Below are 22704 nucleotides of genomic sequence, written 5' to 3'. Positions count from 1 at the left end.
TCATTAAATTTGCACACTTCTGTTAGTGCGATATGAATGTGCTGCTGTAGTGCCTGACTCAACAAGATTGTGTTATCTTAAATTAAACACAGCAAGTTTTGTGCAGACAGGAAATGATGATTGCTACATTAGATGTTTTTTCTTACCCTAGCTAACGGTTCCAACTTGACTTTTATCTAATACTCTATACTTGAAGATGACAATCTTTCACCCCACCCCAAGTTTCACACCACATCTGTCCTCAGGGCTTGATAGAACTGTTAGATAGGTAGTTATAATTTCCTCATTAGTCCCGATAATGTTTCCTCTTAATGCATAAAAACTGTTTAGTAGTTTCTCCCCTTCTGCTACAAAGCCAAGATGATGACCATTGACGGTAAGGATTTTACAGTATTTCACATTCAGCTTTTTGCCAGTTATAAACGTTTAAATAGTGCTGTGTAAACAGCACGCAGCGCTGTGTCAGCGCACTAAAAATACCAAGTTCAAGTACAGAATTACGCAATTTGAACACCACCGTTGTTTCTAAAATTGCCCTTCCTCAGCGGCTGCTAACTTGATCGTGGAGTTATTTTAGTTGTTAAAGCAGGAATATCAGATATTAGAGTGAAGCAGAACTTTAAGACTGCGGTCCAGACAATGAAAGCAATTATCCAAAAAGGCTCGATAAAAATCTACACTTGCCTCTCTTTTAGAATAGATTTTGATCTGAATGACACTTCCTGGAAAAATACAGATATTAAATTACTGACAAACTGAAACTATCAAATCTGTCAGCAGATTGTTTCTGTCAATAAATGTTTTGCATTGCAGAGGCAATGCTCAGACAGACGGTCCCAGCATGAATCAACAGTGTTGTTGTTGTGGAAATCATGGTTTATGTATCTAAGAGCTCCTGTTTCCCAGACAGGGGTCAAACATACTAGCTAGCTTAAATAATAAATACAGAGCTCTAACAGGTTCTGACCCAGACAAGTGAAATGCTGAGAATCAAACACACACATCCATATTCAACAAATCAACCGTTGCAGCCCTATTTCAGTCAAACTTATCACCAGCTCCCAAAAGTCTTCAGTCATTCCCACAGCATGCGGGTTTGAATATATCGACTATGTGGCACAGCATTCGACTGGTTTCCTTCTACTTCCCTCTCCCAACGAAATATTGATCACTTTTTCTGTCTGCCCTCGTCTCTTAAGTCTTTTACTTTCTAAACAACACCCACCACCCTTCCTCCTCCCCCTCCCCCTACTCCTCCCCCCTCTCTCTAACTCTGGTATTTCCCAATGAAGACCCCCCTCCCCGCTTCCCCTCTGTCATTCCCCCTCCCTCTTTCCCTTTCCTCTCCCTCCCATCTCTTCTCCCCCGTCCTCTCCTCAGATGGATTCTTCAGTCAGTCGTGTGGAACTGGTGCGGCTGCCGGAGAGACAGACATTGAGGCAGAGAGGCTGCTCTGAACAGACGCTGGGTCAGAGCGCTCAGTTGCTTCAGACAATCACAGGGGAGCGAGAGAAAGACCCAGGAAAAGAGAGAGAACACTACATAGAAAGATAGGTTGAAAAGGAAAGGAGAGACAGGAGAGGGAGGTAAATATGTGACAGGATGTGGTTTCCCTGTGCTTGCAAAACATTGGTATACAACAGTCATACTTTGAGCATGACCTAAGCACAGTGAGCGTGCAAGTGTGTTTGAGCTCTAATAGGTGGTGAAGAGGAAGACGAAGCAAACCGCTGGAGCTGCTGCTGAGCCCACAGAATCAACGCTCTTGTTTCTCTGCTGCCTGCCTGCCTGCCTGCCCGGAGGATTGTGGTTCCTTTAAACCAACCAGCTCCGCGGCAGCCTTTGACAGCTTGTCGGACAGGACCTGAACCCATCCTGCGTTTGAGCTTTTCTCCCCCCCTCGAAGTAGAATGCGATTCTCTGCAGGAAGCACTGGTCCAGTTGCTGCGTTTGTGTCCAAGCAGTGAACTTTTCAAGCAAATTGTGAAAGAGGTAAGTTTGTTTTGTGTTTCCATGCTCCTGAGCATGTGAATGAATTTGAACTTTCAAGCAGATGTGTTACTGTACGCACGCCCGTGTCTCTGGACAGCAGCCACTGTAAACTTGGACTGCATGGTAGCAGTTGTTTACTGCTGAGATTTCATTCATTAGATGTTGCCGCACGCCACAAGTCTGACTTTTGAGCAGTGTATTAAGCAACAAGCTATAAATTTACTGCTGCCAAACACACGTGCACTCATTTGAATGTATTCATTCACTATCAGTGCCGGGTAAAAGTATTGTACTACACATCACCTAATGCTTTTAAAAAGTAATCCATTATGGATCTACTCTGTAAAAAGTCTTGCAAACCATGCTTTACTTTTTCTTTATCTGGCAGTTAACAATATGATGTTAAACTGTACATGACAGATATCAGCACAACTCCCTATCACAATAAGAGTACTTGTCTTTAAATCTTTAAGTAATATCACAAAGCTGTTAACAAGGTTACTAAGTTATCAGCCAATAGAGCACAGAAACATGTAATTTTAACAGTGATTCTACTGCAGAGGCAGCATTTCCTCTTCTTTGTACACTGGTACAAACCTCTTCACCACTGCTTTTTTTTACTTGTTGAAAATCAAGTTTTGGCTCCTTGGTTGGGTTCGGCACATGATCAGCTTGAAAATCGCTGCTGATCCAGTGTTCTAGCTTCATGTTAACACGTTACCTGTTGCAGCTGCTTGTAAACATTTGATGTTTTGTTCACCGAAGTACATAGCTCCTTCTGTCATGCATAGATGTGGTTTGCACCGACCTGACGGTTACACTCATGGTTAGTAAGAAATGTACATCTCCCCCCTCAGAAGTCGTATGACTTCCCCGAAATTATTGTCTCATATCCCTGAGAGTAACTGAGGTCAAGCAACTGTTGTGCAAATGTAGATGAAAAGCATGCTTCATCTTTTTCTTTTTAGATACTTAAAAAACTTCTATAATGCAAGTGACATGACTGATTGTCACTGATTTTAGGAATTATGAGTTTGCCAACAAAAGTAATGTGAATGTGTTACATTGCATCCCCACACCTGTTTATTACTCTATTAATAAACCCTTTATTTAAACATTCACATCAATAGGTCATGCTGTTTTTAAGTTGCACTGCATGTATGATGGATGGTACAGAGTTGTGCTGGGAATGCCAACTATCTCAACCAGGATCCAATCACAGACCAAACCCTGACAGTGCCTTCTATAATAGTGAGGAGAAATTCAAGCAAGTGCGTGATTTGTGTGCTACTGTACTGCACTGTGTCAAGGGAGTGGGTTTCCCCATGTGTTGTGTTGTGCAGCATGCGTGCTGGTAAATCCATGTCTGTCAGCACATGTGGATGTTTACATGCCTAGACTATGTGATCCACTACATGCATGTGTGCATGTATGAGAGGAGGCGGTTTAAAGGGAAAAAACAAGCTGAGGGATGGCAGGAGGTAAAGGAAGGGTGGGGGTTGAGGGAAGGGTGGCAGGGTGAAGGAAGATGAGGGCATGAGAGACAGGAAAAGCTGGGGGGGTGAGGAAAAATCGCTGTGTGTGTGTGTGAGAGAGAGAGAGACAGAAAGTGAGTGAACTGCTGTTAATTAGTTCCAGCTGGTGAGTTGCGGAACGTCGGGGTGTGTTAACGCTACAGCGATGGTGGGTCAGGAGTTCTCTCAGTCTCAGGCTGTTTCTATCTCACACTCACACACTCTCACACACACACACACACACACACACACACACACACACACACACACACACACACACAAACAGCACTTTTATTGTTGTGATGACCCTCATTGCTGCTAGCTTAAACCTAATTCTACCCTCAAACAGCCCTTTAAGTATTTGAGGGCCTGCCAAAATATTCCCCTCTGATGCTTTTACAGTAAAATTTTAAAGAAACGTGTGCACCTACACACAAAACACATACACACGTTAACACTGACTTAAAGACATTTAAGTCTAAGCCATGATAATTTATTGAGAAAGATCACAAAGTATGTAAACAGAAGGAAACTATAACCACGCAACAGCCATGTGGTCTGTCATCACACTGTGCACATCAAAGTGTACATGTATTAACATGCATTGAACACATGCTGTGCTGCACATGTGAGCATGCATACATACATATGACTTGAGAATATGAACACACGTGCAGCGAACACTTTTAACACAAACACACACACAAAGGAAAAAAAGTTCGCCAGAGAAACCCCATGTGGCTTTCGCTCACATTGACCATTCTGCGGACTGGTTTTTGGAAATGTGGAAGCGTTTGTGGTTTGGAATTCACCCTGCTGTAATATGACATTGAAAATAGCACAATTTCTTAGGGCAAAAGGTGAATTAACCACATGTCCAAATGGTTAATTCACTGAAATTACAAGAAACATTCTCTCCGTACCACTAGTGATAGGAACTGTATATGCAGATAATTCTGGTTTAATTTGTACAAATATCTGCATCTAGTCTTTGTACATTAGATATTAATTTGTATTACTCACACCATAACACTTCTGAAGTTTTGCCACAGTAGCCAGCTTTATAGATTAGTTGCCAGTAATAAAACAATGTATGGTTTGCCAGGCTATGAAAAATCCCTCTGGCTGGTGTTCACCCTCTTGCATGACATTTACGGTGCCTTTGTTTTCTGTCTTAGTACAATTCACACATGCGCACATGTAATCATTCCTCCTGCTCGTATGTCCCCACTCTGTGTTAAAAATGCTTTCTAAAGTTCATTTGAATTTAATATCAGGCTTCAGCAGGTCAAGTTTGTTAATAATGTGCAAATATATACATATAAAACCTCTTCCTTCAACATTTACACCTGCAGCTATGATTGATTATTGTTTTTAAAAAGCCTTTATAAATGATTTATTAACATTTAGAAATGCAAATAACTTGCTAACCTTTGGTGACAGCTTATTAGAGTGTGTCTAATGACTCTTTATTAATGACTTTGACAACATTTATTCTACTGAAATGATTTTTTTTTAAATGGCAGATTCATTAACCTTTATTGATGACTTGCTAACATTTATAACGACAGATTTGTGACTTTAGTAATGATTTATTATTATTACCTGAAGAAATTGCAAACCTTTTGTACATGAAACTCAAACTTATAACAAAATATAAGAGCCATTTTTATGTCTTTCTTCTACTGTAAAATCAATGCTAATTTTGATGCCTGTAACACTGATGGAACATTGCTAACTAATGAGGCTAATTATACTCAAGTGGGAATATAAAATAACATCCCAGTGAAGATGAGAAGTGAAAATGGGAAGGATTCACCACTCTGTGGATGATTGCTTAGAAAGTTTTTGCTCAACATAAAACTGCAAAGAATTTGGGAATTTCATCATCTGCATTACATAAAGTAACTTACACAGTTCAGAGAATTGATTGTAGTATCTATATGCTTAAAACCAATACTGAATTGCAGATATCTCTATTTTCTTTTAAATGCAGGCACAACTATAGTGGAAATGACTACACTGGATTAGGAACACATCCGAAACCAGTGTCAATAAACACTACAGTTAAAAATCCACCATGCAAGGAGAAAATATATAAATAAGACTGCAGTCTTTTCTGGGGCACAGCTCACTTTGCCTCAGCTATTAACAATCAATTGATTGTTAAAGCTAAAAGGCTAATGATAACATTTGCTGGAAAGGTTAATAATTTAACAGACAACTTTTCAAAAGCGTTTCTGATACACAAGCTTTACTGAGCTCACAAAATTCCTCATAAAATGTCCATTGGTTGTTTTGAATGTCAACTACTGTTTACGTGTTTAGCTGCTAGTGAGGGGAGGGGCTATAAGGCTGCCTGTACCTCCCCTCACTAGCAGCTGAACACATGAACAGTAGCTGCAAATGAGTAACTAATCCGAAAGTAGTTTTTAGTATTACTGGGGATACTGGTGCTCAAGTATTTATAACCTCAGTATCAGGTTTTTTGATTAATGCTTAGTGCAGCGTTAATGCTAATCGATATATACAGGTTTTGGAGCAACAGATTATATCATCCAGTCAATGTATTCTTCTTGTGTTCCAGCAGCATTGCAACAGTAGACTACATCAAAACTAGCACAATTGGTATTGCCATTCATCAAATGCTTACGAAGTATTGTTTAAAGAAATGAGTTGCAGTTGTAAGCACGGCTCTGTAGCAGCTTCAAAAATATCTTCAGCAAACATTTGACATGTTGTTTTTGTACTATTTTTGGTAAAATCAGGTGAACAAATCAGTCTGATATTGTATTCTTGAATGTTCATCACTGAACCATTTAAACCTGTTTTCTACAGCACACAGTAGCAGTTATATATTTTTTCAGATGTTTTTTCATCCTCTCTCTCAGCCAGCAGTTTGTGTATTTCCTAAAGCTGTGTTGATTTTCTTTCACTCCAGTCTTTTAGCAAACATGTTTTAATCAACTTATGTTTGCTATCTGATCCGGGCACAGTCTATCCCCCTGTGGGGTGTGAAATTTGATTAAGGTAATTGGCAAACGTTGGTTGGTACAAACCATAATGTGCACACTCCTCTGCACTGAGTATGTATGGACAAACAACCACAGACAGAATAAACCATCTATCTATCCATCTATCTATCTATCTATCTATCTATCTATCTATCTATCTATCTATCTATCTATCTATCTATCTATCTATCTATCTATCTATCTATCTATCTATCTATCTATCTATCTATCTATCTATCCATCCATCCATCCATCCATCCATCCATCCATCCTATCTATCTATCTATATGTACAATTGGATTTGGATTATGAAAAACAGTAAATATTCGCTATGCTTGAGGGTGACTAACAACCTTAATATCAATATAATATGCATTCAGAAGGAGAAAATGGATATTTGGGGATATTTAATGTATAATTGCAGATATTTTCATGACAATGCGTATTTAGGACTCAAACTGATGTCATTTGTTAAATAAGAATTCATAATTGGCATAATTTTAATTGAATGATTAAACAGTAAACATCATGTGCTGCTAGATAAGGCAGGAGGTTTTGAAGTTCTCATGATTGAATCACACTGCAGGGATCTGCGTCCTGTTTTGGCTACGACACGACCGCCGGAACTAATTGCGTCCACTGAGCCAATCCTTGTGATTCCACTAGATGCACCGCAGCGCATTTCAGAAACATCCCACAAGCGCTTCTTTGCTCTGCATCACTTATACTAAGCACCAAGGTTATTTTTGATGGAAGCTTCGTCATGCTGCATAGAGCTTATGACGAGGGCAGGAAGTCAGACAGAGGAATGGTACAATCCAATCAGTTTTTGAAATAAAAAATAAAAAAACAACCGCTATCCAGACTAAATGCTCGACTTCTGAAACAACCCCTTTGTGCTTTGAAGGCAGGCGATTATCAGACAAAACTGTTTTGGAGGTACAGTGTCACCGACTCTCTATCAGGGTATTCACAGGGTCAGGAAGTCATCCCAGTGTATTCTCATCCCCAGCTGTAATATAATACTGTTTAAACAGAAACTACCCGCATCTCTGCATTATGCAAATGGTGTTCTTAGGCCTCATTGCCCTGATGCATCAGCAGCGATAATATTGGCCACTAAGAGATGAGGAGGCATGGTGGTGGTAGGTTTGTCAGTGAGGGATTTCAGTGTTTTGTACTGCTTTTCTTTATGCTGTTTTTTTGTTTTTAATTTTACGCCAGGCTAAGTTAGGATTTGGAACTAAATTATTTGGTTAGATTTAGGAAAGCACACCTGTGCACTGAAAAATGCACTGAAATGATGAGTTTAGAGTGACAGAACTGCCTCACTCAAGCCTTAACCAGGTGCATTAAGCTCTGACACCAAAGAACTCCTTTTTTCTGTAAATGAGCAAGGCTAACTGGTGCACCAGGAATGAGACTAGGCTGGCCATCCTGACTGCTCCTGACAGCCTTTGTTGGAACTCATATCCTTTCTGTCTGAAATGCTCGGTTACAAGATTTTGGGCAAAGATTATTTTCCCTCACTCGGCTGCAATATGACAGTGATCGTGCTTTTGAAGATACAAAGTTATTCAAGCCTCTGGCTTTTTTCTAGACCTGAGACAGCATATTAGGATAAATCCTCCAGGCAAGACGGCAAACACCAGAGAGCCAGTGTTCAGCCAGTTGTGTAGCAGCTTACCCTCAAAGCACAGAAAAAGAAAACAACACCCCTCTTGATATTTCTATAAGGCAAATTGACTTCTGTTGTAATGGGTGGTCAAGAAAATTGCAGCAGTATTGATTGGTTAATGTCCAACACGGACATGTCGATAGGGTGTCTGAAAATCTCAGAACTTAGCTCCGGCTGGCTTTAATAAAAAATGACCTGCCTGGAGCAAGTTCACAGAAAGCAATGAGTCACTCACGGGAAATCTCTTCAAACCCCTCCGTGTTTTAGGGGGCAACCAGCAAGTTTTCTCTGTTTAACAGGATATTCTTCTCTCGTTTTTCTTGAAATGACAAGCTTTCTTTCACCATGTTTCTTTGGCTACAGCGCAAAAACAACCAAGACAGGTTTTTGTGCAGGTTGACTTGAAATAATGTTTTGCTTTTCACTTGTGAGAAATGTACAAATCCCACTGTGGATAGATTATGCATGACAAATCAAACTCATGACTGTCAAAAACATGTGGGAGGAGAGGAGGGAAACAGGTGGAAAGAGGAGACCAGGAAACAGAGAATCAGTCCAGGTGATGAGGTGGGCTGAGAGCTTATAGCAGCCACAACAAGAGAAGAAAGAGAGAATCTGACAATAAAAAAAGCGAGAGGTTGGGACAGATTGGTGCCTATTCTTCTCCTGAGAAGGGAATAGTCATAGAGGGGTTGGTTCCCATGGCAATAGCTCCCTCGATGAATGTGTTTGTGGGGATATGTGTGTGTGTGTGTGTGGATGGACTGTAACCGGGCCTTGAGACCATAAGGAGAGGTTGGCCAAGGCTGTAGTAAACCACATAGATGCTATGGGCCTTGAAACGGCTGAGATTCTTGGCTAGACCGCGTTGCTTATTTCATGATTTTCTCTGCCTAAACCCGTTACCCTCTATCTTCCATTTTTACTTTGTGCCGCGCACTTGCCATTATGTATCGTCCTTGGGCATTCACAGGAAATATAAATTCAATGAGTTGGAAGAAGTAAAATGTCTCTTTTAGTAACCATGGCCATCTTTTTGAGAGTAAGTAAAGGTTTGATTTGGAAACATTTCCAATTTGAAGCTTTTTTGTAAGATTCAGTGTTCTCTGAATGTTACTCATCACTTTAATCAGTTTAATTTTTGAAACCAGTTTGTTCTATCTTCTGCAGCTATTGTAACACACTGCAGCATCTCCTTAGTTCAGTACTGACGATTTCCATCACTGTTTTTACCAGTTACTAATTAGAAATGCAGCTGCAAATAAATATTAATGCACCTTCATGATGGTAACTTGTGATTATCTACATCCGTAGTAGTCACCAGTGTTCCCTAAAACTGTTTTTAATAATGTACAATAATATAACTCACCTTCTCTGTCAAGCTGTGCAGTTTTACCCAGAATAATTTAGAATTTATGGGAAAATAACCCAGACGTTTCTGGGGATATAACAGAACTTTCCTCTGAATGCAATATATATTGTAGATTGCAGGTCTGCCATAGGGTGCCAGTTTAATGTTATCTAAACTCATTCAAATGTAACTACAGCATTCATAGCTGAAATGTAGCTACATAATGCAGTAAAAAAAAAAGGAATTTCCCTCAGATGCTAGGCAAGATGTTACTACTGTTGGTGCTTTAAGAGAACTACAGTAAAAGAATTACTGACCAAAGAATGAACATAATCAGTACTAAAACATACTCATTTATCTCAAAGTCATATACCCAGTATCATGGTGAACATAAATATCAACGATCAGCAAAAATATCAACTCGTGCATTATGATCCAACTTTTCACTGTTCATTTGTATGCTTGCTATGATCCAGTTCTGCTTTTACTAACATAGGCTGAAAGACACTGAGATGCTTGCTTGCGAGCCAGATTGTGTTTTTCTCTGCTTGTTTTCATGCATGATTCCCAAAACACTTTTAAAGATGGATGATGATAAGACCTTTCATAATATACCAATAACGACATTGTGACTTTGCAAACAGTGAAAGAGCAAGTATCAACTTTTGTGGTCATACTAAAATCCCAAAAACTGCAGTTCCTTGATCAGCCACTTGAGGCTTGCTCCAAAAGCGAGTCAATCCCACCATTTTAAAATACCCAACTTTACAGCATGAAAAGCACGTTTACAGCCTGTTACAGAAACGCGTCTTTGGATTCCATGTGAATTTTCTCCTCTGCCTCATAATTGGTTAATATTTTTATGTTTAAAAATAATAATAAATTCACCCATTTGGATTTTGTAATGGCTTTTAAGTAGGAGGGGCCATGATTGTGGTGACTGAGATGTGTGCTGAGACTGTGTGTGTTGACTGTGGCTCAGTGCTGTCTGCTAGGCCTCATCATCCACCAATTCAGATCGCTAAACCTGACCTCTCAACCGTTTTTGTATCTTCTGGTTCATATTTAAGTAATAATGTGTGGTGCCGCCCATCCAAAGTGCTTCAGTGTCAGTGAGTGTCGAAATGTATACATGTAGTTCATCGATCTAGTTGCTAGCGTTAGCGCTGCCCTTTCTGGTCAATATAATAAAAACAAGCCAGCACGGCAGAAATGAAACGAGGCTTTAGTATGTAGAGTCAACAAGGAATCTGTGCCACTATGGTGGCTATGTGCGGCTTTTATATACACACTATGGAAAAGGAAACACAGCTTAAAATAAGTGATGCATGCAAGTCCACCTTGTATAGTGCTCTATATACATCTAAGGAAGTATTTTGAAAGCTGAACATTTCAGCAGAGCCTAGTTCTAGCTTTCTGCCTGTCTGTCTGTCTCTTGCTGTGCTTTACGTGGGCTCTGGAACATGATAAAAAGACAAAAACGGGAAGCAAAATTTACTGTTACTGTACACTTTCGCTGAACACACAATCTGGTTTCTAAGGCACCGAATGAACACATATCTACCATAACCATGATACTACAGGGGATGTAAACGCTTTTAACCTGATTCTCTGAATAACCTGGTTACTTAGTGCATGTAAATGCACTTAGTGTAGGTCGTTCTCTTGAAAGGACCGTGTCATTACAAAAGGTCACAGCGTTAACATCCTGCCTGAGTGTCCATTGCCTTTTTTCTTTCTTCTTTTCCATCCTCTCTGTTTTCCCACAGTTGAAGATTCAGGGTGGCAAGGGCAAAAGAGGAAAGAAAGGGAAGAGTAGGGGATTTCCAACAAAAGTGTGCAAACCTTCTCAGGCTTTTAGCTCATGCTGTCACCCGAAGCAGCAGAAATGAGACAGAAACTCAGAGGGTTAGTGAAGGACGTTTTTGAGGCCGAGTTATTGGAAAAATCAGTTGCTAATCTGGTGATCTCTCCATGAACAAGGCTTTTTGTAAGAGTCTGTTCCCAAAAAACCACTCGTGAAAGTCATGTTAAATTTAGGCAACTGGTGCTTTCAGAACTAAGTTGTTTAGTTCAATCAATATTACCAGTTTCGACTAGTTCATTTAGACCGATGCCAGCCAGTCACTGGTGGAGACTAGAGCCAGGGTCAGAGAGGGTCAGGAAGGGTTTTGGTCTAGCTAGTAAACTCGTGAGTCACATAAGACTGTTGTATAAAAGTAATGCAGAGAAACTGCAGGATTGTGAGATTTTTCAGCAATAGCATGATGGCAAATGTGAATCTGCTGATGGTGAACTGTTACAAAGTCATTATTCAAATATGTAGTCTAGCCCGGAAGTATGGTTAATGCGGTAACCATGGTAACACGTATACGTGGCAGCATATGGTAAAGGGGTTTTCCCAAATATACCAAAGACTGGCAGTGACTTAAGTCAGTGTGCTGAGAGTGTATGTCATCAGTTTTTTAACAGATCACCAACTAAAGGTGAGTGAAATTTAACCATCCAGCAGTTATTATTCTATGGTATTCACTGTTTATACATGATGATATAATTATAATTGGGGTCCAGGTGCAGTCTCAGCTAAAAATTGGACAAAATTAATCGTCACTTCAAATGTACAACTTTGTTTTTTTATAAAGAGAGAACAAAAAGGCGACTCGTGAAAGTCAACCACTTGTGCAAAACCACGCTGAAATTATGACAACAGCAGTTGTTGGTAGTTGAGCAAAAGTCTCTTTGTTTAGCTTAAAGATGTCACACCCACTGAGCGGTACTCACCTTCTTTTTGCTTCCACCTAACAGAGTCACTGCCATTTACGTGTTTAAGAGTATATCCATCACAATATGTTTTTAAAGCCACAAGCAACCATATTTTAATGAAAGTGTGCAGTGCAAAGTTAAGATAATGTTAGCAAGAACTACAAGTTATTAGTTTTTAGGCTCAACAACTTGGATATAGGGAGTGTCTGAGGATAAGAGACAGAGACACATCATATAGCTTATTCATTTCCAGCCTGAAGACAAAGTTGACAGTTGAGCATGTTCAGGTAAAGTGGTAAATCATTTAGTTGGATCAGAGATGCTGGTGTTAGCATAGTGTATGGCAGAAAGACAGAGAAACAGGCTAACAAAGTATTGATTTCTCTTGTAAAGTTGGGCATTTTGTCACAGGAGATTGGAACCAGCCTTAAGCGGCCATTCAAGGGGCTGCACTTCCACATTGGTTTGTTCCAACACTGTTTTCTGGACTTTTTGGACAACGAGCAAATGCATTTTTCTCAAGATAAGTCATTACGAGGGGTTGATTGTCAAGAAAGCATAGACATGAGTCACTCAATGCATTTCGGCCAACAACCAGTGCTGTTTTTCCTCATGTGAGGCTGGTCTTGTCCGCTCATTTTCATGGCGGTCTCTCTAACCACTCAGCCTTGTAGAGCTCTTGGCAGTACTCCTCACAATACCCATGGATGATACTGGATCAGCAGTACCCATCACCATACACAGTCAAGCGCCCCTTTACTTGTCAGATTGTAAAAGATCAAAAGTCAGAAGAAGCCAAAGAGGGTGAGGGAGACAAAGCGAGAGAGAGAGTGAGAAAAGAAGAGAGTAGGCTTAAAAGGGAGACTACACAGGGAAGAACACACGAACACAGTGTCCTAATTAATGTCTTCTTGCATTAATCCACTCTGAAGCTTCCCATGCTTCTGGGTTTGATCTCAGCAATGTTACTATCAAAGCCTTGTAACACGGTCCTGTAATGTGGGGAAGGTCTCAGTCAGACAGCATTAAGTAACTCATTTGGTATTGTGAAGCCTGTAAGCTGAAGACGGGGTTTTGTGCGATCATCGTCCACACTGATGTGCAATTTCCTAATTATGAAACTGGAATGTAAAGCTTCTCAATCCAATATTTTCATTAACAGAAGATTAATAATGTTCATATTCTGAAGGCTGTTGGATGTATTGACAAATGTACAACGACTTATTGTCTTTGTACATTTCAGGAGGCTTTCTGGGCACGTTTTAGACTATTTCATTGTTTTGGTTTTACAGATAGAAGATTTTCAATTGTTCCATAATGTTCTCAATTACCAACCATACACAGTACCAAATCCAAGACACATACAAGGATAACAATTAGAATTTGGTAGAAAGTGAGGCTGTTTTCATAAGTAAAAGATTTTGATCTCCACCTTTTAGCGTGTTATCCATTTTTAGTTGACTCTGCAGCAAGAGTATGCCAACAAAGACTTACCCAGTCTACGGGCTACTCTTCAATGAATGCTTCGTAAATGCAGTTTATAGTTTAAAATCCTTCTGCTGAAGTTCTGAATGATCAGGTCCCATCATATCTCAAAAACCTCATATTATACTTAAATGCTCTCGGACGGCAACTTTCTTGTGCCTTCAGCTGTGAGGCGCCTCTTCTGTGGGCTCAACTATCAGTTTGGGAGACAAACATCCTCTCTACATTAGGCCACCGTAATCCATTCCTGAATTTTGCTACCACAGACTGAGGCTGCTTTTCTGCTCTCTCTTCTAATGTGTTTAACTTTTGTCTGTGTTATTTTGTCTTGCTTTGTGTTTGGCTTGTTTGTTGGTGTTTCTGCCTTCTCTATGCTTCTTATTCCATACTCTTTCAGCCAACCAAGTGCTTTCTTTCCAGTGCTTTGTCATTTACTGTAGGTTCTCCTTCTAATACTGTGGGGTCCTTACCCTACGACAGTAAGCAAGTAGAATTGACTTTTGAGAGAGACCAAAACAAAGCTAAAAGAAAAGTGAAGTTCATGGCTGTAGACTTTCATTTGGTAAGGCAAGGCAAGGCAAGTTTATTTGTATAGCACAATTCAACAACAAGGTGATTCAAAGTGCTTTACAGAGACATTAGAAACAAAACAAATAAAAAGCATGATTTAAAATTGATTAAAACAAGCAAACTAAACTAACTAACTAATTAAACAAACAAACAAACAAAACAGTATATAAAATCAAAACAGATAAAATCAGAACAGTAGATAAAATCAGTAGTTAAATGTAAGTTTTGAAATTTAAGCTTAAAAGTGTGGATTTGGTGTCTTTATTCAAATGCAGCTGAGAACAGGTGAGTCTTCAACCTGGATTTAAATAAACTGAGTGTTTCAGCTGATCTGAGGCTTTCTGGGAGTTTGTTCCAGATATAAGGAGCATAAAAGCTGAATGCAGCTTCTCCGTGTCTGGTTCTGACTCTGGGAACTGATAAAAGACCGGATCCAGATGACCTGAGGGATCTGGAAGGTTCATACTGGGTCAGGAGGTCACTGATGTATTTTGGTCCTAAACCATTCAGAGCTTTATAGGCCAGCATCAGACTTTAAAGTCTATCCTCTGACGGACAGGCAGCCAGTGTAAAGACCTCAGAGCTGGACTGATGTGGTCCACTTTTTTGGTCTTAGTGAGGACTCGAGCAGCAGAGTTCTGAATGAGCTGTAGTTGTCTGACTGATTTTTTAGGTAGACCTGTAAAGATGCTGTTACAGTAATCAAGCCTACTAAAGATGAATGCATGGACTAGTTTTTCCAGGTCCTGTTGAGACATCAGATCTTTTATCCTTGAAATATTCTTGAGGTGATAGTAAGCTGACTTTGTTATTGTCTTAATGTGTTTTTCTAAGTTTAGGTCTGCATCCATCACTACACCCAAATTTCTCGCCTGGTTTGTGGTTTTTAGATGTATAGATTGAAGTTCTCTGGTGACCTGTAATCGTTTTTCTTTGGCGCCAAAGACTATTACCTCAGTTTTGTTTTTGTTTAGCTGGAGAAAATTGTGGCACAACCAGTCATTGATTTCCTCAATGCATTTACCAAGAGCCTGTACAGGGCCTCGGTCTCCTGGTGACATTGTGATATATATTTGTGTGTCATCTGCATAGCTGTGATAGTTTATTTTGTTGTTGTTTATAATCTGTGCCAGTGGGAGCATGTAGATGTTAAACAGAAGGGGTCCCAAGATGGAACCTTGGGGAACTCCACATGTGATACTTGTCTGCTCAGATGTGAAGTTACCTATTGATACAAAGTATTTCCTGTTTTCTAAGTATGTTTTGAACCAGTTTAGTACAGTTCCTGAAAGACCTGCCCAGTTCTCCAGTCGTTTGAGTAATATGTTGTGGTCAACTGTATCAAATGCTGCACTGAGATCCAGTAAAACTAGGACTGACATTTTTCCACTGTCTGTATTCAGACATATGTCATTAAACACTTTGGTCAGAGCGGTTTCAGTGCTGTGGTTCTGTCGCCAGATGGTGGCCAGATGTTTAGCTTTTCAGAATCCTTACTATTTCAATAAGTAAATACTACTACTACTAATAATAATAATTTAATAATAATAATAATAACAACAATGTGCAATAATCAAATGCTAAATTTACAGTCATAAAAAAATAATAATATGTGCCAGGTGATAATATATCTGTGGAGATTTCCAGCCCTTAAGTGTCTGAAAATCAATTTGTTTAGGTCTAATAATGTGCCAAATCCTAAGAGACAACAGGCGATGAACTCAAGGGATCAATGTGAGCACAGAAAGAAATGCAGACCTTTGGACTGAATCATTGTTGTTGATTGACAGATGGGGAAAAAAAGCAGCAGGACAAGGGAAACGTCTCCCCTCATGTTGTCTATCGCATTCAGCACAATACAAAGTGCTATGGGATGTTTTTGTTGTAAGGGCCAAAACTAAGTGCATCACAGCCACAACAAAGCATCTGAATGTCAATCTTGGCTTATGAGAAGGGAATCTTATCGAATAAAACCTCTTATCAAATAAAACCTCAAAATGCCATTAGCAAGAGAAAAAAGATGGAGCAAAATGGCAAAAGGATCGTTGCTAATTCAGCAAAAGGGAAATCAATGGCCCTCTTCCTGTCTTTTTTTTCCTTTCCCATAACTACCCAGTATCTGTCAGCCCTGTAAAGCATCCCTAACTCTCTGTTTCAGAGGGGGGGGCAATTTCAGTGCTGCAACTGGCCAGAGCTTCAACCTCAGATGAGAGTTTCCTGGCAAGAAAGTGCCTCAAAAATTATAAATAAGTCACATTTCCTCCATCGGTTCAACTCTAAAAATACTCCCATTTGGCTTCACCTCACATTGCCTCCTCTCTGGGCTCAAGGAGCTATGCAAATACGAGTTCCTCCAGTTTTTACTTTGTTTTCCTCTAACACCCCTCCCACAACCCCCCACAACCCATCCCCTTTCCTCCACATCCCATTGTTCTGACTACTTCTTCTCCATCTCGTGTAGACTACATGACAGAGCCTCGCCTTCCCTCTTGTTGTTCCTTCTCTCTCCAGGGTAGAGGGAGAAATGATAAAAGCTATTTACAAGTAACTGTAGGCAACAGTAGGAATCCAACACTTGGGAAAATAGATCTTTTCTCTTTTTTTAAACTTTGTTTTCTTTGATGGCAGAGTCATTTGTGATGCTGCGCGATGAACTGTAGCACTGTGTAGTGCAGTCCTGAGTGACAATTTAAGGGGAGACTGAAGCGCTTTTAGAGACTTTGACTGTGCCATCTTCTGCAGATTGTGCTTGGCTTTTGTGTTCTTGAAACGGAAGCAAGACACTAGTCCTGCTTGGCACGTGCTGAGTGGGAAACAGATAATGCCTCAGTACATAAGAAACATGCTGCAACTATTTAGAAGGCTTCTGAAGCTTTCACTGTACAAAACAAGAGGACAACCCCCCCTCAAACATGGATACTGTTTTCTGGGCTAAAGCTGATTGACCGATTTCTAAAGATTTCACCTTTATGTCTAAATCTGGTTGAGAGTAAAATGCAATATTTTCAGGATATTAAAAGAGAGTAAATTCAGTATAATTTCAACCATTCACTAACATCACCCTCTGTGCATTCCTCTTGATCACAGGTGTAAAAATGTCTACATTAGTAACATTATCACAGCAGTTTGTAAAAACCTGTTCATGCTATTTATCTACTTTCATACACATTTTGTACTCATTATGTGTTGCATGGGGATCTTTTCTCAACCTTTTGTTCTTGCGTGTTAGGTTAGCTGGTTAGCACCATTTCTTTAGAGCTGGACAGTTTGGGGTCTAAATCTGCTGGACATCTGACATGTTTGCAAAAGTATCGAGGAAAAAAAAGTGTCCTTTCACTTTTCAAGCAAACGTAGGCGTTCAGGGATCCAGTGAAGTCATCCTTAGCGTCTTTGCATTGCGTTTTTGCTGGGTTGGTAGCTGTGTGCTTGTGTTCTGGTATTAGCTATAAATCCATCAACTTGTGGTCCATTTCTGAGCGCTATTACAAGGCCTGGAGAAATATGACTGTTATACACGTTGGGATTTATAAAGCCCAACAAAGACGTCCATGTCGGTGCCACTGGAAACACTGGCACGACAGCCGTGATGAATCTCACTCTTTCTCTCTCCCTGTTTCCATCTTGTATGCTGATCATCCTTTTTCTATTCAGCCGACTTTAATTGCACGCTCTCTTTTTTTCTCCGGACTCTACTTGCCATGCATTACCCGCTGTCCCCCCACCACCCAAGCCCCTTTTATGCGAACAATCTCCAACCCGGCCACCCCTGTTTCCTCTTTCTGCCTTGATTGATTCTCACCTTTTCATTCTTGCCGTTCACCTCATTAACAGAGCCCCGTCTGCAGCTGGTTCCTTTTTTGCCTCCCACTCCTTCCTACGTCGGAACCCCCTGTGCCCCTCCTCACTTCCTGTCCTGTCGTCTCTGAAGCAACGGTCAACTCCGATTCTGCCAAACCCCTTCGATGTGCTGTAATTAGTACAGAGAATAATGGAGTAATAGAGAGGGATCTTCATTAGGCAAGGTGGAAGAAGAGGGCGCCACTGCCATCCATCTATCCATCTGTCCATCCGTTCTTGAGTTTAATCAGTGGAACACAATGAAATGTCACCTATTCCCAGATGAAGCCACTGGAGAGAGGCAGTGGTGCTGGCACAAAGCATTTGGGACACGGTGGCATCTGTAGTACTGGCCCTTTAAGGCCTCTCACTCCCTGGTTGTTGCTAATTTGGCCTCCCTAGGAATCAGGTTGTAAGAATATTTATTCATGTTAATGTACAGAGGTTTACCAAACACGCTGTCCTTTATTAGTTTTCCTTCTGAAGAATCTTTGCTTTCCTGCGCGTGTGTATACATGTCAATGTGCATGTCTGGTCCTTGCTTAGGGATGCTCACTGATATCAATAAGTGTGTTATTTAAACACTTTGTACACTATCAGGTACTAGTACTACAATGGAGGTTTTCCATTATCTGTTTCTAAACAGTTGAGATCCTGTGTAAAATGTTAATATAAACTGAAAGCAGTGATTTGCAAATCTCATAAAGCTGTTTGTTATTCACAAACATTTTTTTTTAATGTTGAAACTGAGACATTTGACTATTTCATGAAATAGTAAAGCTATATCATATAGAATGGCCACACACTAGGCATTCACTACAGATAAATAATTATCACCTAAAATTAGAATAAAGAATCAGTGATGCACAAGAACTACACATTCTTCACACTGACATGGTTAGAAAGTCTATTTGTTATTTAAACAGCTTTATTTTAAACCCTGGCTCGTTGAGGACCTGTGAGACTGTACCTGACCACTTACTTAGGTTTGCCAAAAATCCACAACGTAATCCACAATATTTACCAATGAGATACACAAACCTCTGCGCAGTAATCACTGCTATTGATCCGTGCATTGTAACAGATCCATTAAAGTGATTTTGCCCTACTCGGTCATAAAAATTTAAACCTATGCTCCTTTCACATGCATAGCTGAAATTATAAGAACAGCTAATATTATAAAATGCTTTTGCTGCATTATATCAAAGCATGATAAGAAATGCCTCACAAGCTTTCTAGGAGAAAATACACAACTCTGCGCCGCGTGTGCACCGTCTTGTCCTTACAGAAACATAATATGGAATTCCCATGTGGCAGACATTCGCTAGAGATAAATAAACTTCTAATAAAGAATGAGTGATGTACAAGAAGTGGAAAATGTGATCACATATGCACTGATATGGTTAGGAGATTTGTTTGTTATTTAGACAGCTTTATTCACTTCTGTAGGTCTGCACCCAGGGTTTTGTCCTCTTTACTGTGAAGAGGTTAGTACTCAGTGAAATCTTAACTTTTTTGTAATTTCCCAGATGTAGTCTTCTTCTTTTGGGTGACCACCAGAGTGAATCGTCTGCATTTGTTTGGCATTGGCCATTCAAACGTGTGTGATCATTTAAACACATGAAACAAAAACAATCATAAAATGAGCGGTAAATCAAATTTGTACTACAAATTTATCTAATGTAGCAAAACAGGTCAATAACTGGACTACCATACGACACTTAACCCCGACCTTCCTGTTTCATTCAGTAAAAAAAGACCAAATTACACATCTTTTATTTTTATCTGCTGACATTTTTACATCTGGAGGAATTTAAAAAAGTTGAGCAGCTTTAACAACTTTTTAATTTCATTGGATCAAAACAGTTACCTCGTCTGCAAATTAATTAATCAATGGAAACAGCCTTATTTAATAGGGTGGTCAACAAGGAATTAAAACTCTCAATTGAAATTCACAGCAGATATGAACACAACAAAATTATACCCATTTTGATTATAGTAGCAAGAGCCAACATTGTACTTTTGGCCATTTGCAAAGCTTGGAAAGCCAGGTTATGGTTTGTAGCTATATATTGTTATTGTATATTATTGTTTTTGACCACTGGTGCACAAAATCCTGTGCACGGGTGTTGTTGTTTTGGGTTTTTTTTTTGGTTTTTTGGGGGGGGTTACAGTTAGTTTTACAGTTCACATAATTTGCTATTATAATTTTTCAAATAAGCAATAACTTGCAGTTTAAAATCCATCCGTAGTTCCCGTTCAATTTGTTTCCATAGCACAAAACAAAAGATAAACCTCTCTTGCAACTGTAGCTCGGTTAGCAAGATGGAAAACGGAACACTTATATCTCAGAAGTCTTTGAGTTATTTGACTTACTTTGAGTAAGTCTTTGAATTATTATGAACTTGTGAGTGACAGAAACATCACAATGGAATGCTAATTGTTCCCCAGTGATCACAAGAGCCTGTGAGCTGTTAAGAGCTCTACTTTAAATTTGAATAAGTCTTCGCTAGTTTTTTTTATTTTTTATTTTTTATAATCAATTTTAAATCATGCTTTTTATTGTTTTTGTTTTTTGCAATGCAATGTCTACTTTTTAGCTCAGCTAAAGAAGCACTTTGTCCATTTTTTTTGTAGGGTCTTTGTAAAGAGTGACCTAAAAACTGTGGAGCCATGGGCTGCGGGTTACGCAAGATGAAACCAGTTTCAGAGGAGAACAGTCCAGGGAAGATTTACTCCACCCTGAAGAGGCCACAGGTGGAGACGAAGGTGGGCATGGCCTACACATACCGCTACCTGGACTTTCTCATCGGCAAAGACGGTAAGACGGACAACCTTCTTTTAAATGTGTTCAAAGAAACCTTCGATCCTTTTAATTTCAGAAACCACAGCTAGAGTGCAACCCACAATATTTACCACTGAGGTACCACAAATCTCTGTGCAACAATCACTGCTATTGATCAGTGTATTGTAACTGATATGTTAATGTTTTTTTTGTGCTGCTGGGCCATAACAATCTAATCTTTCACATGCACAGCTGAAATTATATGACTAGCTCAAGGCTTTTGCTGCATCATATCTCTGCATAGTAAGGGATCAGCGTGCCTCACACGTTTTCCAAGGGATTACCTGCAACAAAATACACCATTCTGTGCTCTATGTGTGATTTTCTTTACCTCCAGTACAATTAATCTGTCTAGTCCCCTTCTAAAAATAGTACAATATCAAACAGCCAGTAATAAATAAAATATATTCAGGCACAGAAGAAATCTATCACTCGTGGAATAAAAGCTGTAATTTTCATCAGCATTTTCTTGTAATGACAGAGTGTTAATTAGTGCTTGTTCCCTGTATAGCAACATCCATTATAATTTCTTTTCTGACAATTAGTCAGTCATGCTTTCACGTCATGCTAATGATATAGAACTTTCCAGACCAATCCATGTCAAACTTCCTGCTGGCGACCATCAATTATGGGAGGTAGGGTCCAAGCTGCTAGCAGGGGATGCAAACAAAGTAAAAGGTGGCCTGCTGCGGTGATGGACTTTTTTGTTCAAGGTCACAAAGCTGTTTCTCTTCAGCTAGTTTTACTGTGATTTTACAATGATTCAGCTGCCCTGAATGTCTGTGCTCTCCGAGCTGCCTGGTGGGCTGGAAAGAAAGTGGACATGCTAACGATGAAGATTACGCCTAAAGTCAAACTGAGACTGCTTGAGCCATGGAAAGAAATATGGAAATGATTCATTTGTTTTTACAGGGTAGAATCCATATACCGATGCCCACATATTCACATAGATTCAGGCAGAAATCCCCCCGTCTCTACTTCCTGTTCTAAATGAAGGTTGGTGCTGTTTCCTGAGATGCAGACACCAAACTTCATGGTTTGGCTATTACATTGTATGTTTTGTAATGCATGTGAGGCGCACACATCTTCACTTTTGTTATGGCACGAAACGTCTACTATTAAGATGATTTGTGTGAAAACTACTTGGATTTCAAGTAAGCGGCACAGTATTCTAGGTACAGTATTTTAAATTGAACTAGTTTTAAGCAATGAGATTACACCAGCTGCAGCTGTGGCGAGAGTACTCATATCACATCCATCTTTGACCTATCTGGTTTAACTTAACCTAAGTTAAATCAGATAAAGATAAACATTATAGGGAGTCTAAAGTGCAGGGAATGACGGCACAGGTGTCAGACTAAACCGGTCTTTAAAGTGTGTTAACAGAATCTGTCCACAGGCAGGCAGAAGGACAGAAGGACACATAGACACAATGCCACTACACTCCAAACTGCCTCTGTGGTAGTTCCCACTGCAGCAGGTGTCTCCTGAGCTGCATTTTGCTGGCATGAATCACACAGACTCACGAGATAAAGAAAATATGTGCTTAGTTATGGTGGCTGCTAAAAAACTCATTTTTACACACTTTGTTCTTCTGTTTGCGTGCTTGGTGCAAACATGTAGGCACACACACACACACACACACACACACACAC

The 22704-nt window shown here is 39.8% G+C and overlaps 1 protein-coding gene across 1 annotated transcript in view; it reads left to right on the top strand.

Moving 5' to 3' along the window:
- Positions 1–1293: 1293 nt before the first annotated feature.
- Positions 1294–22704, top strand: part of LOC102308678 (raftlin) — a 126770-nt gene continuing 105359 nt past the window's right edge. The window contains exons 1-2 of the mRNA XM_005923718.3: positions 1294–1992; positions 20842–21025. Coding sequence (XP_005923780.1) covers positions 20878–21025 — 148 coding nt within the window. The 5' untranslated portion in view covers positions 1294–1992; positions 20842–20877. The remainder of the gene's footprint in view (positions 1993–20841; positions 21026–22704) is intronic.

The sequence above is a fragment of the Haplochromis burtoni genome, unplaced genomic scaffold (assembly GCF_018398535.1).
Source record: "Haplochromis burtoni strain Fernald_Lab_line unplaced genomic scaffold, NCSU_Asbu1 Contig_64, whole genome shotgun sequence".
Classification (NCBI taxonomy): Eukaryota; Metazoa; Chordata; class Actinopteri; order Cichliformes; family Cichlidae; genus Haplochromis; species Haplochromis burtoni.
Note: the sequence above shows the minus strand (reverse complement) of the source record. Positions and strands in the feature narration are given on the sequence as shown.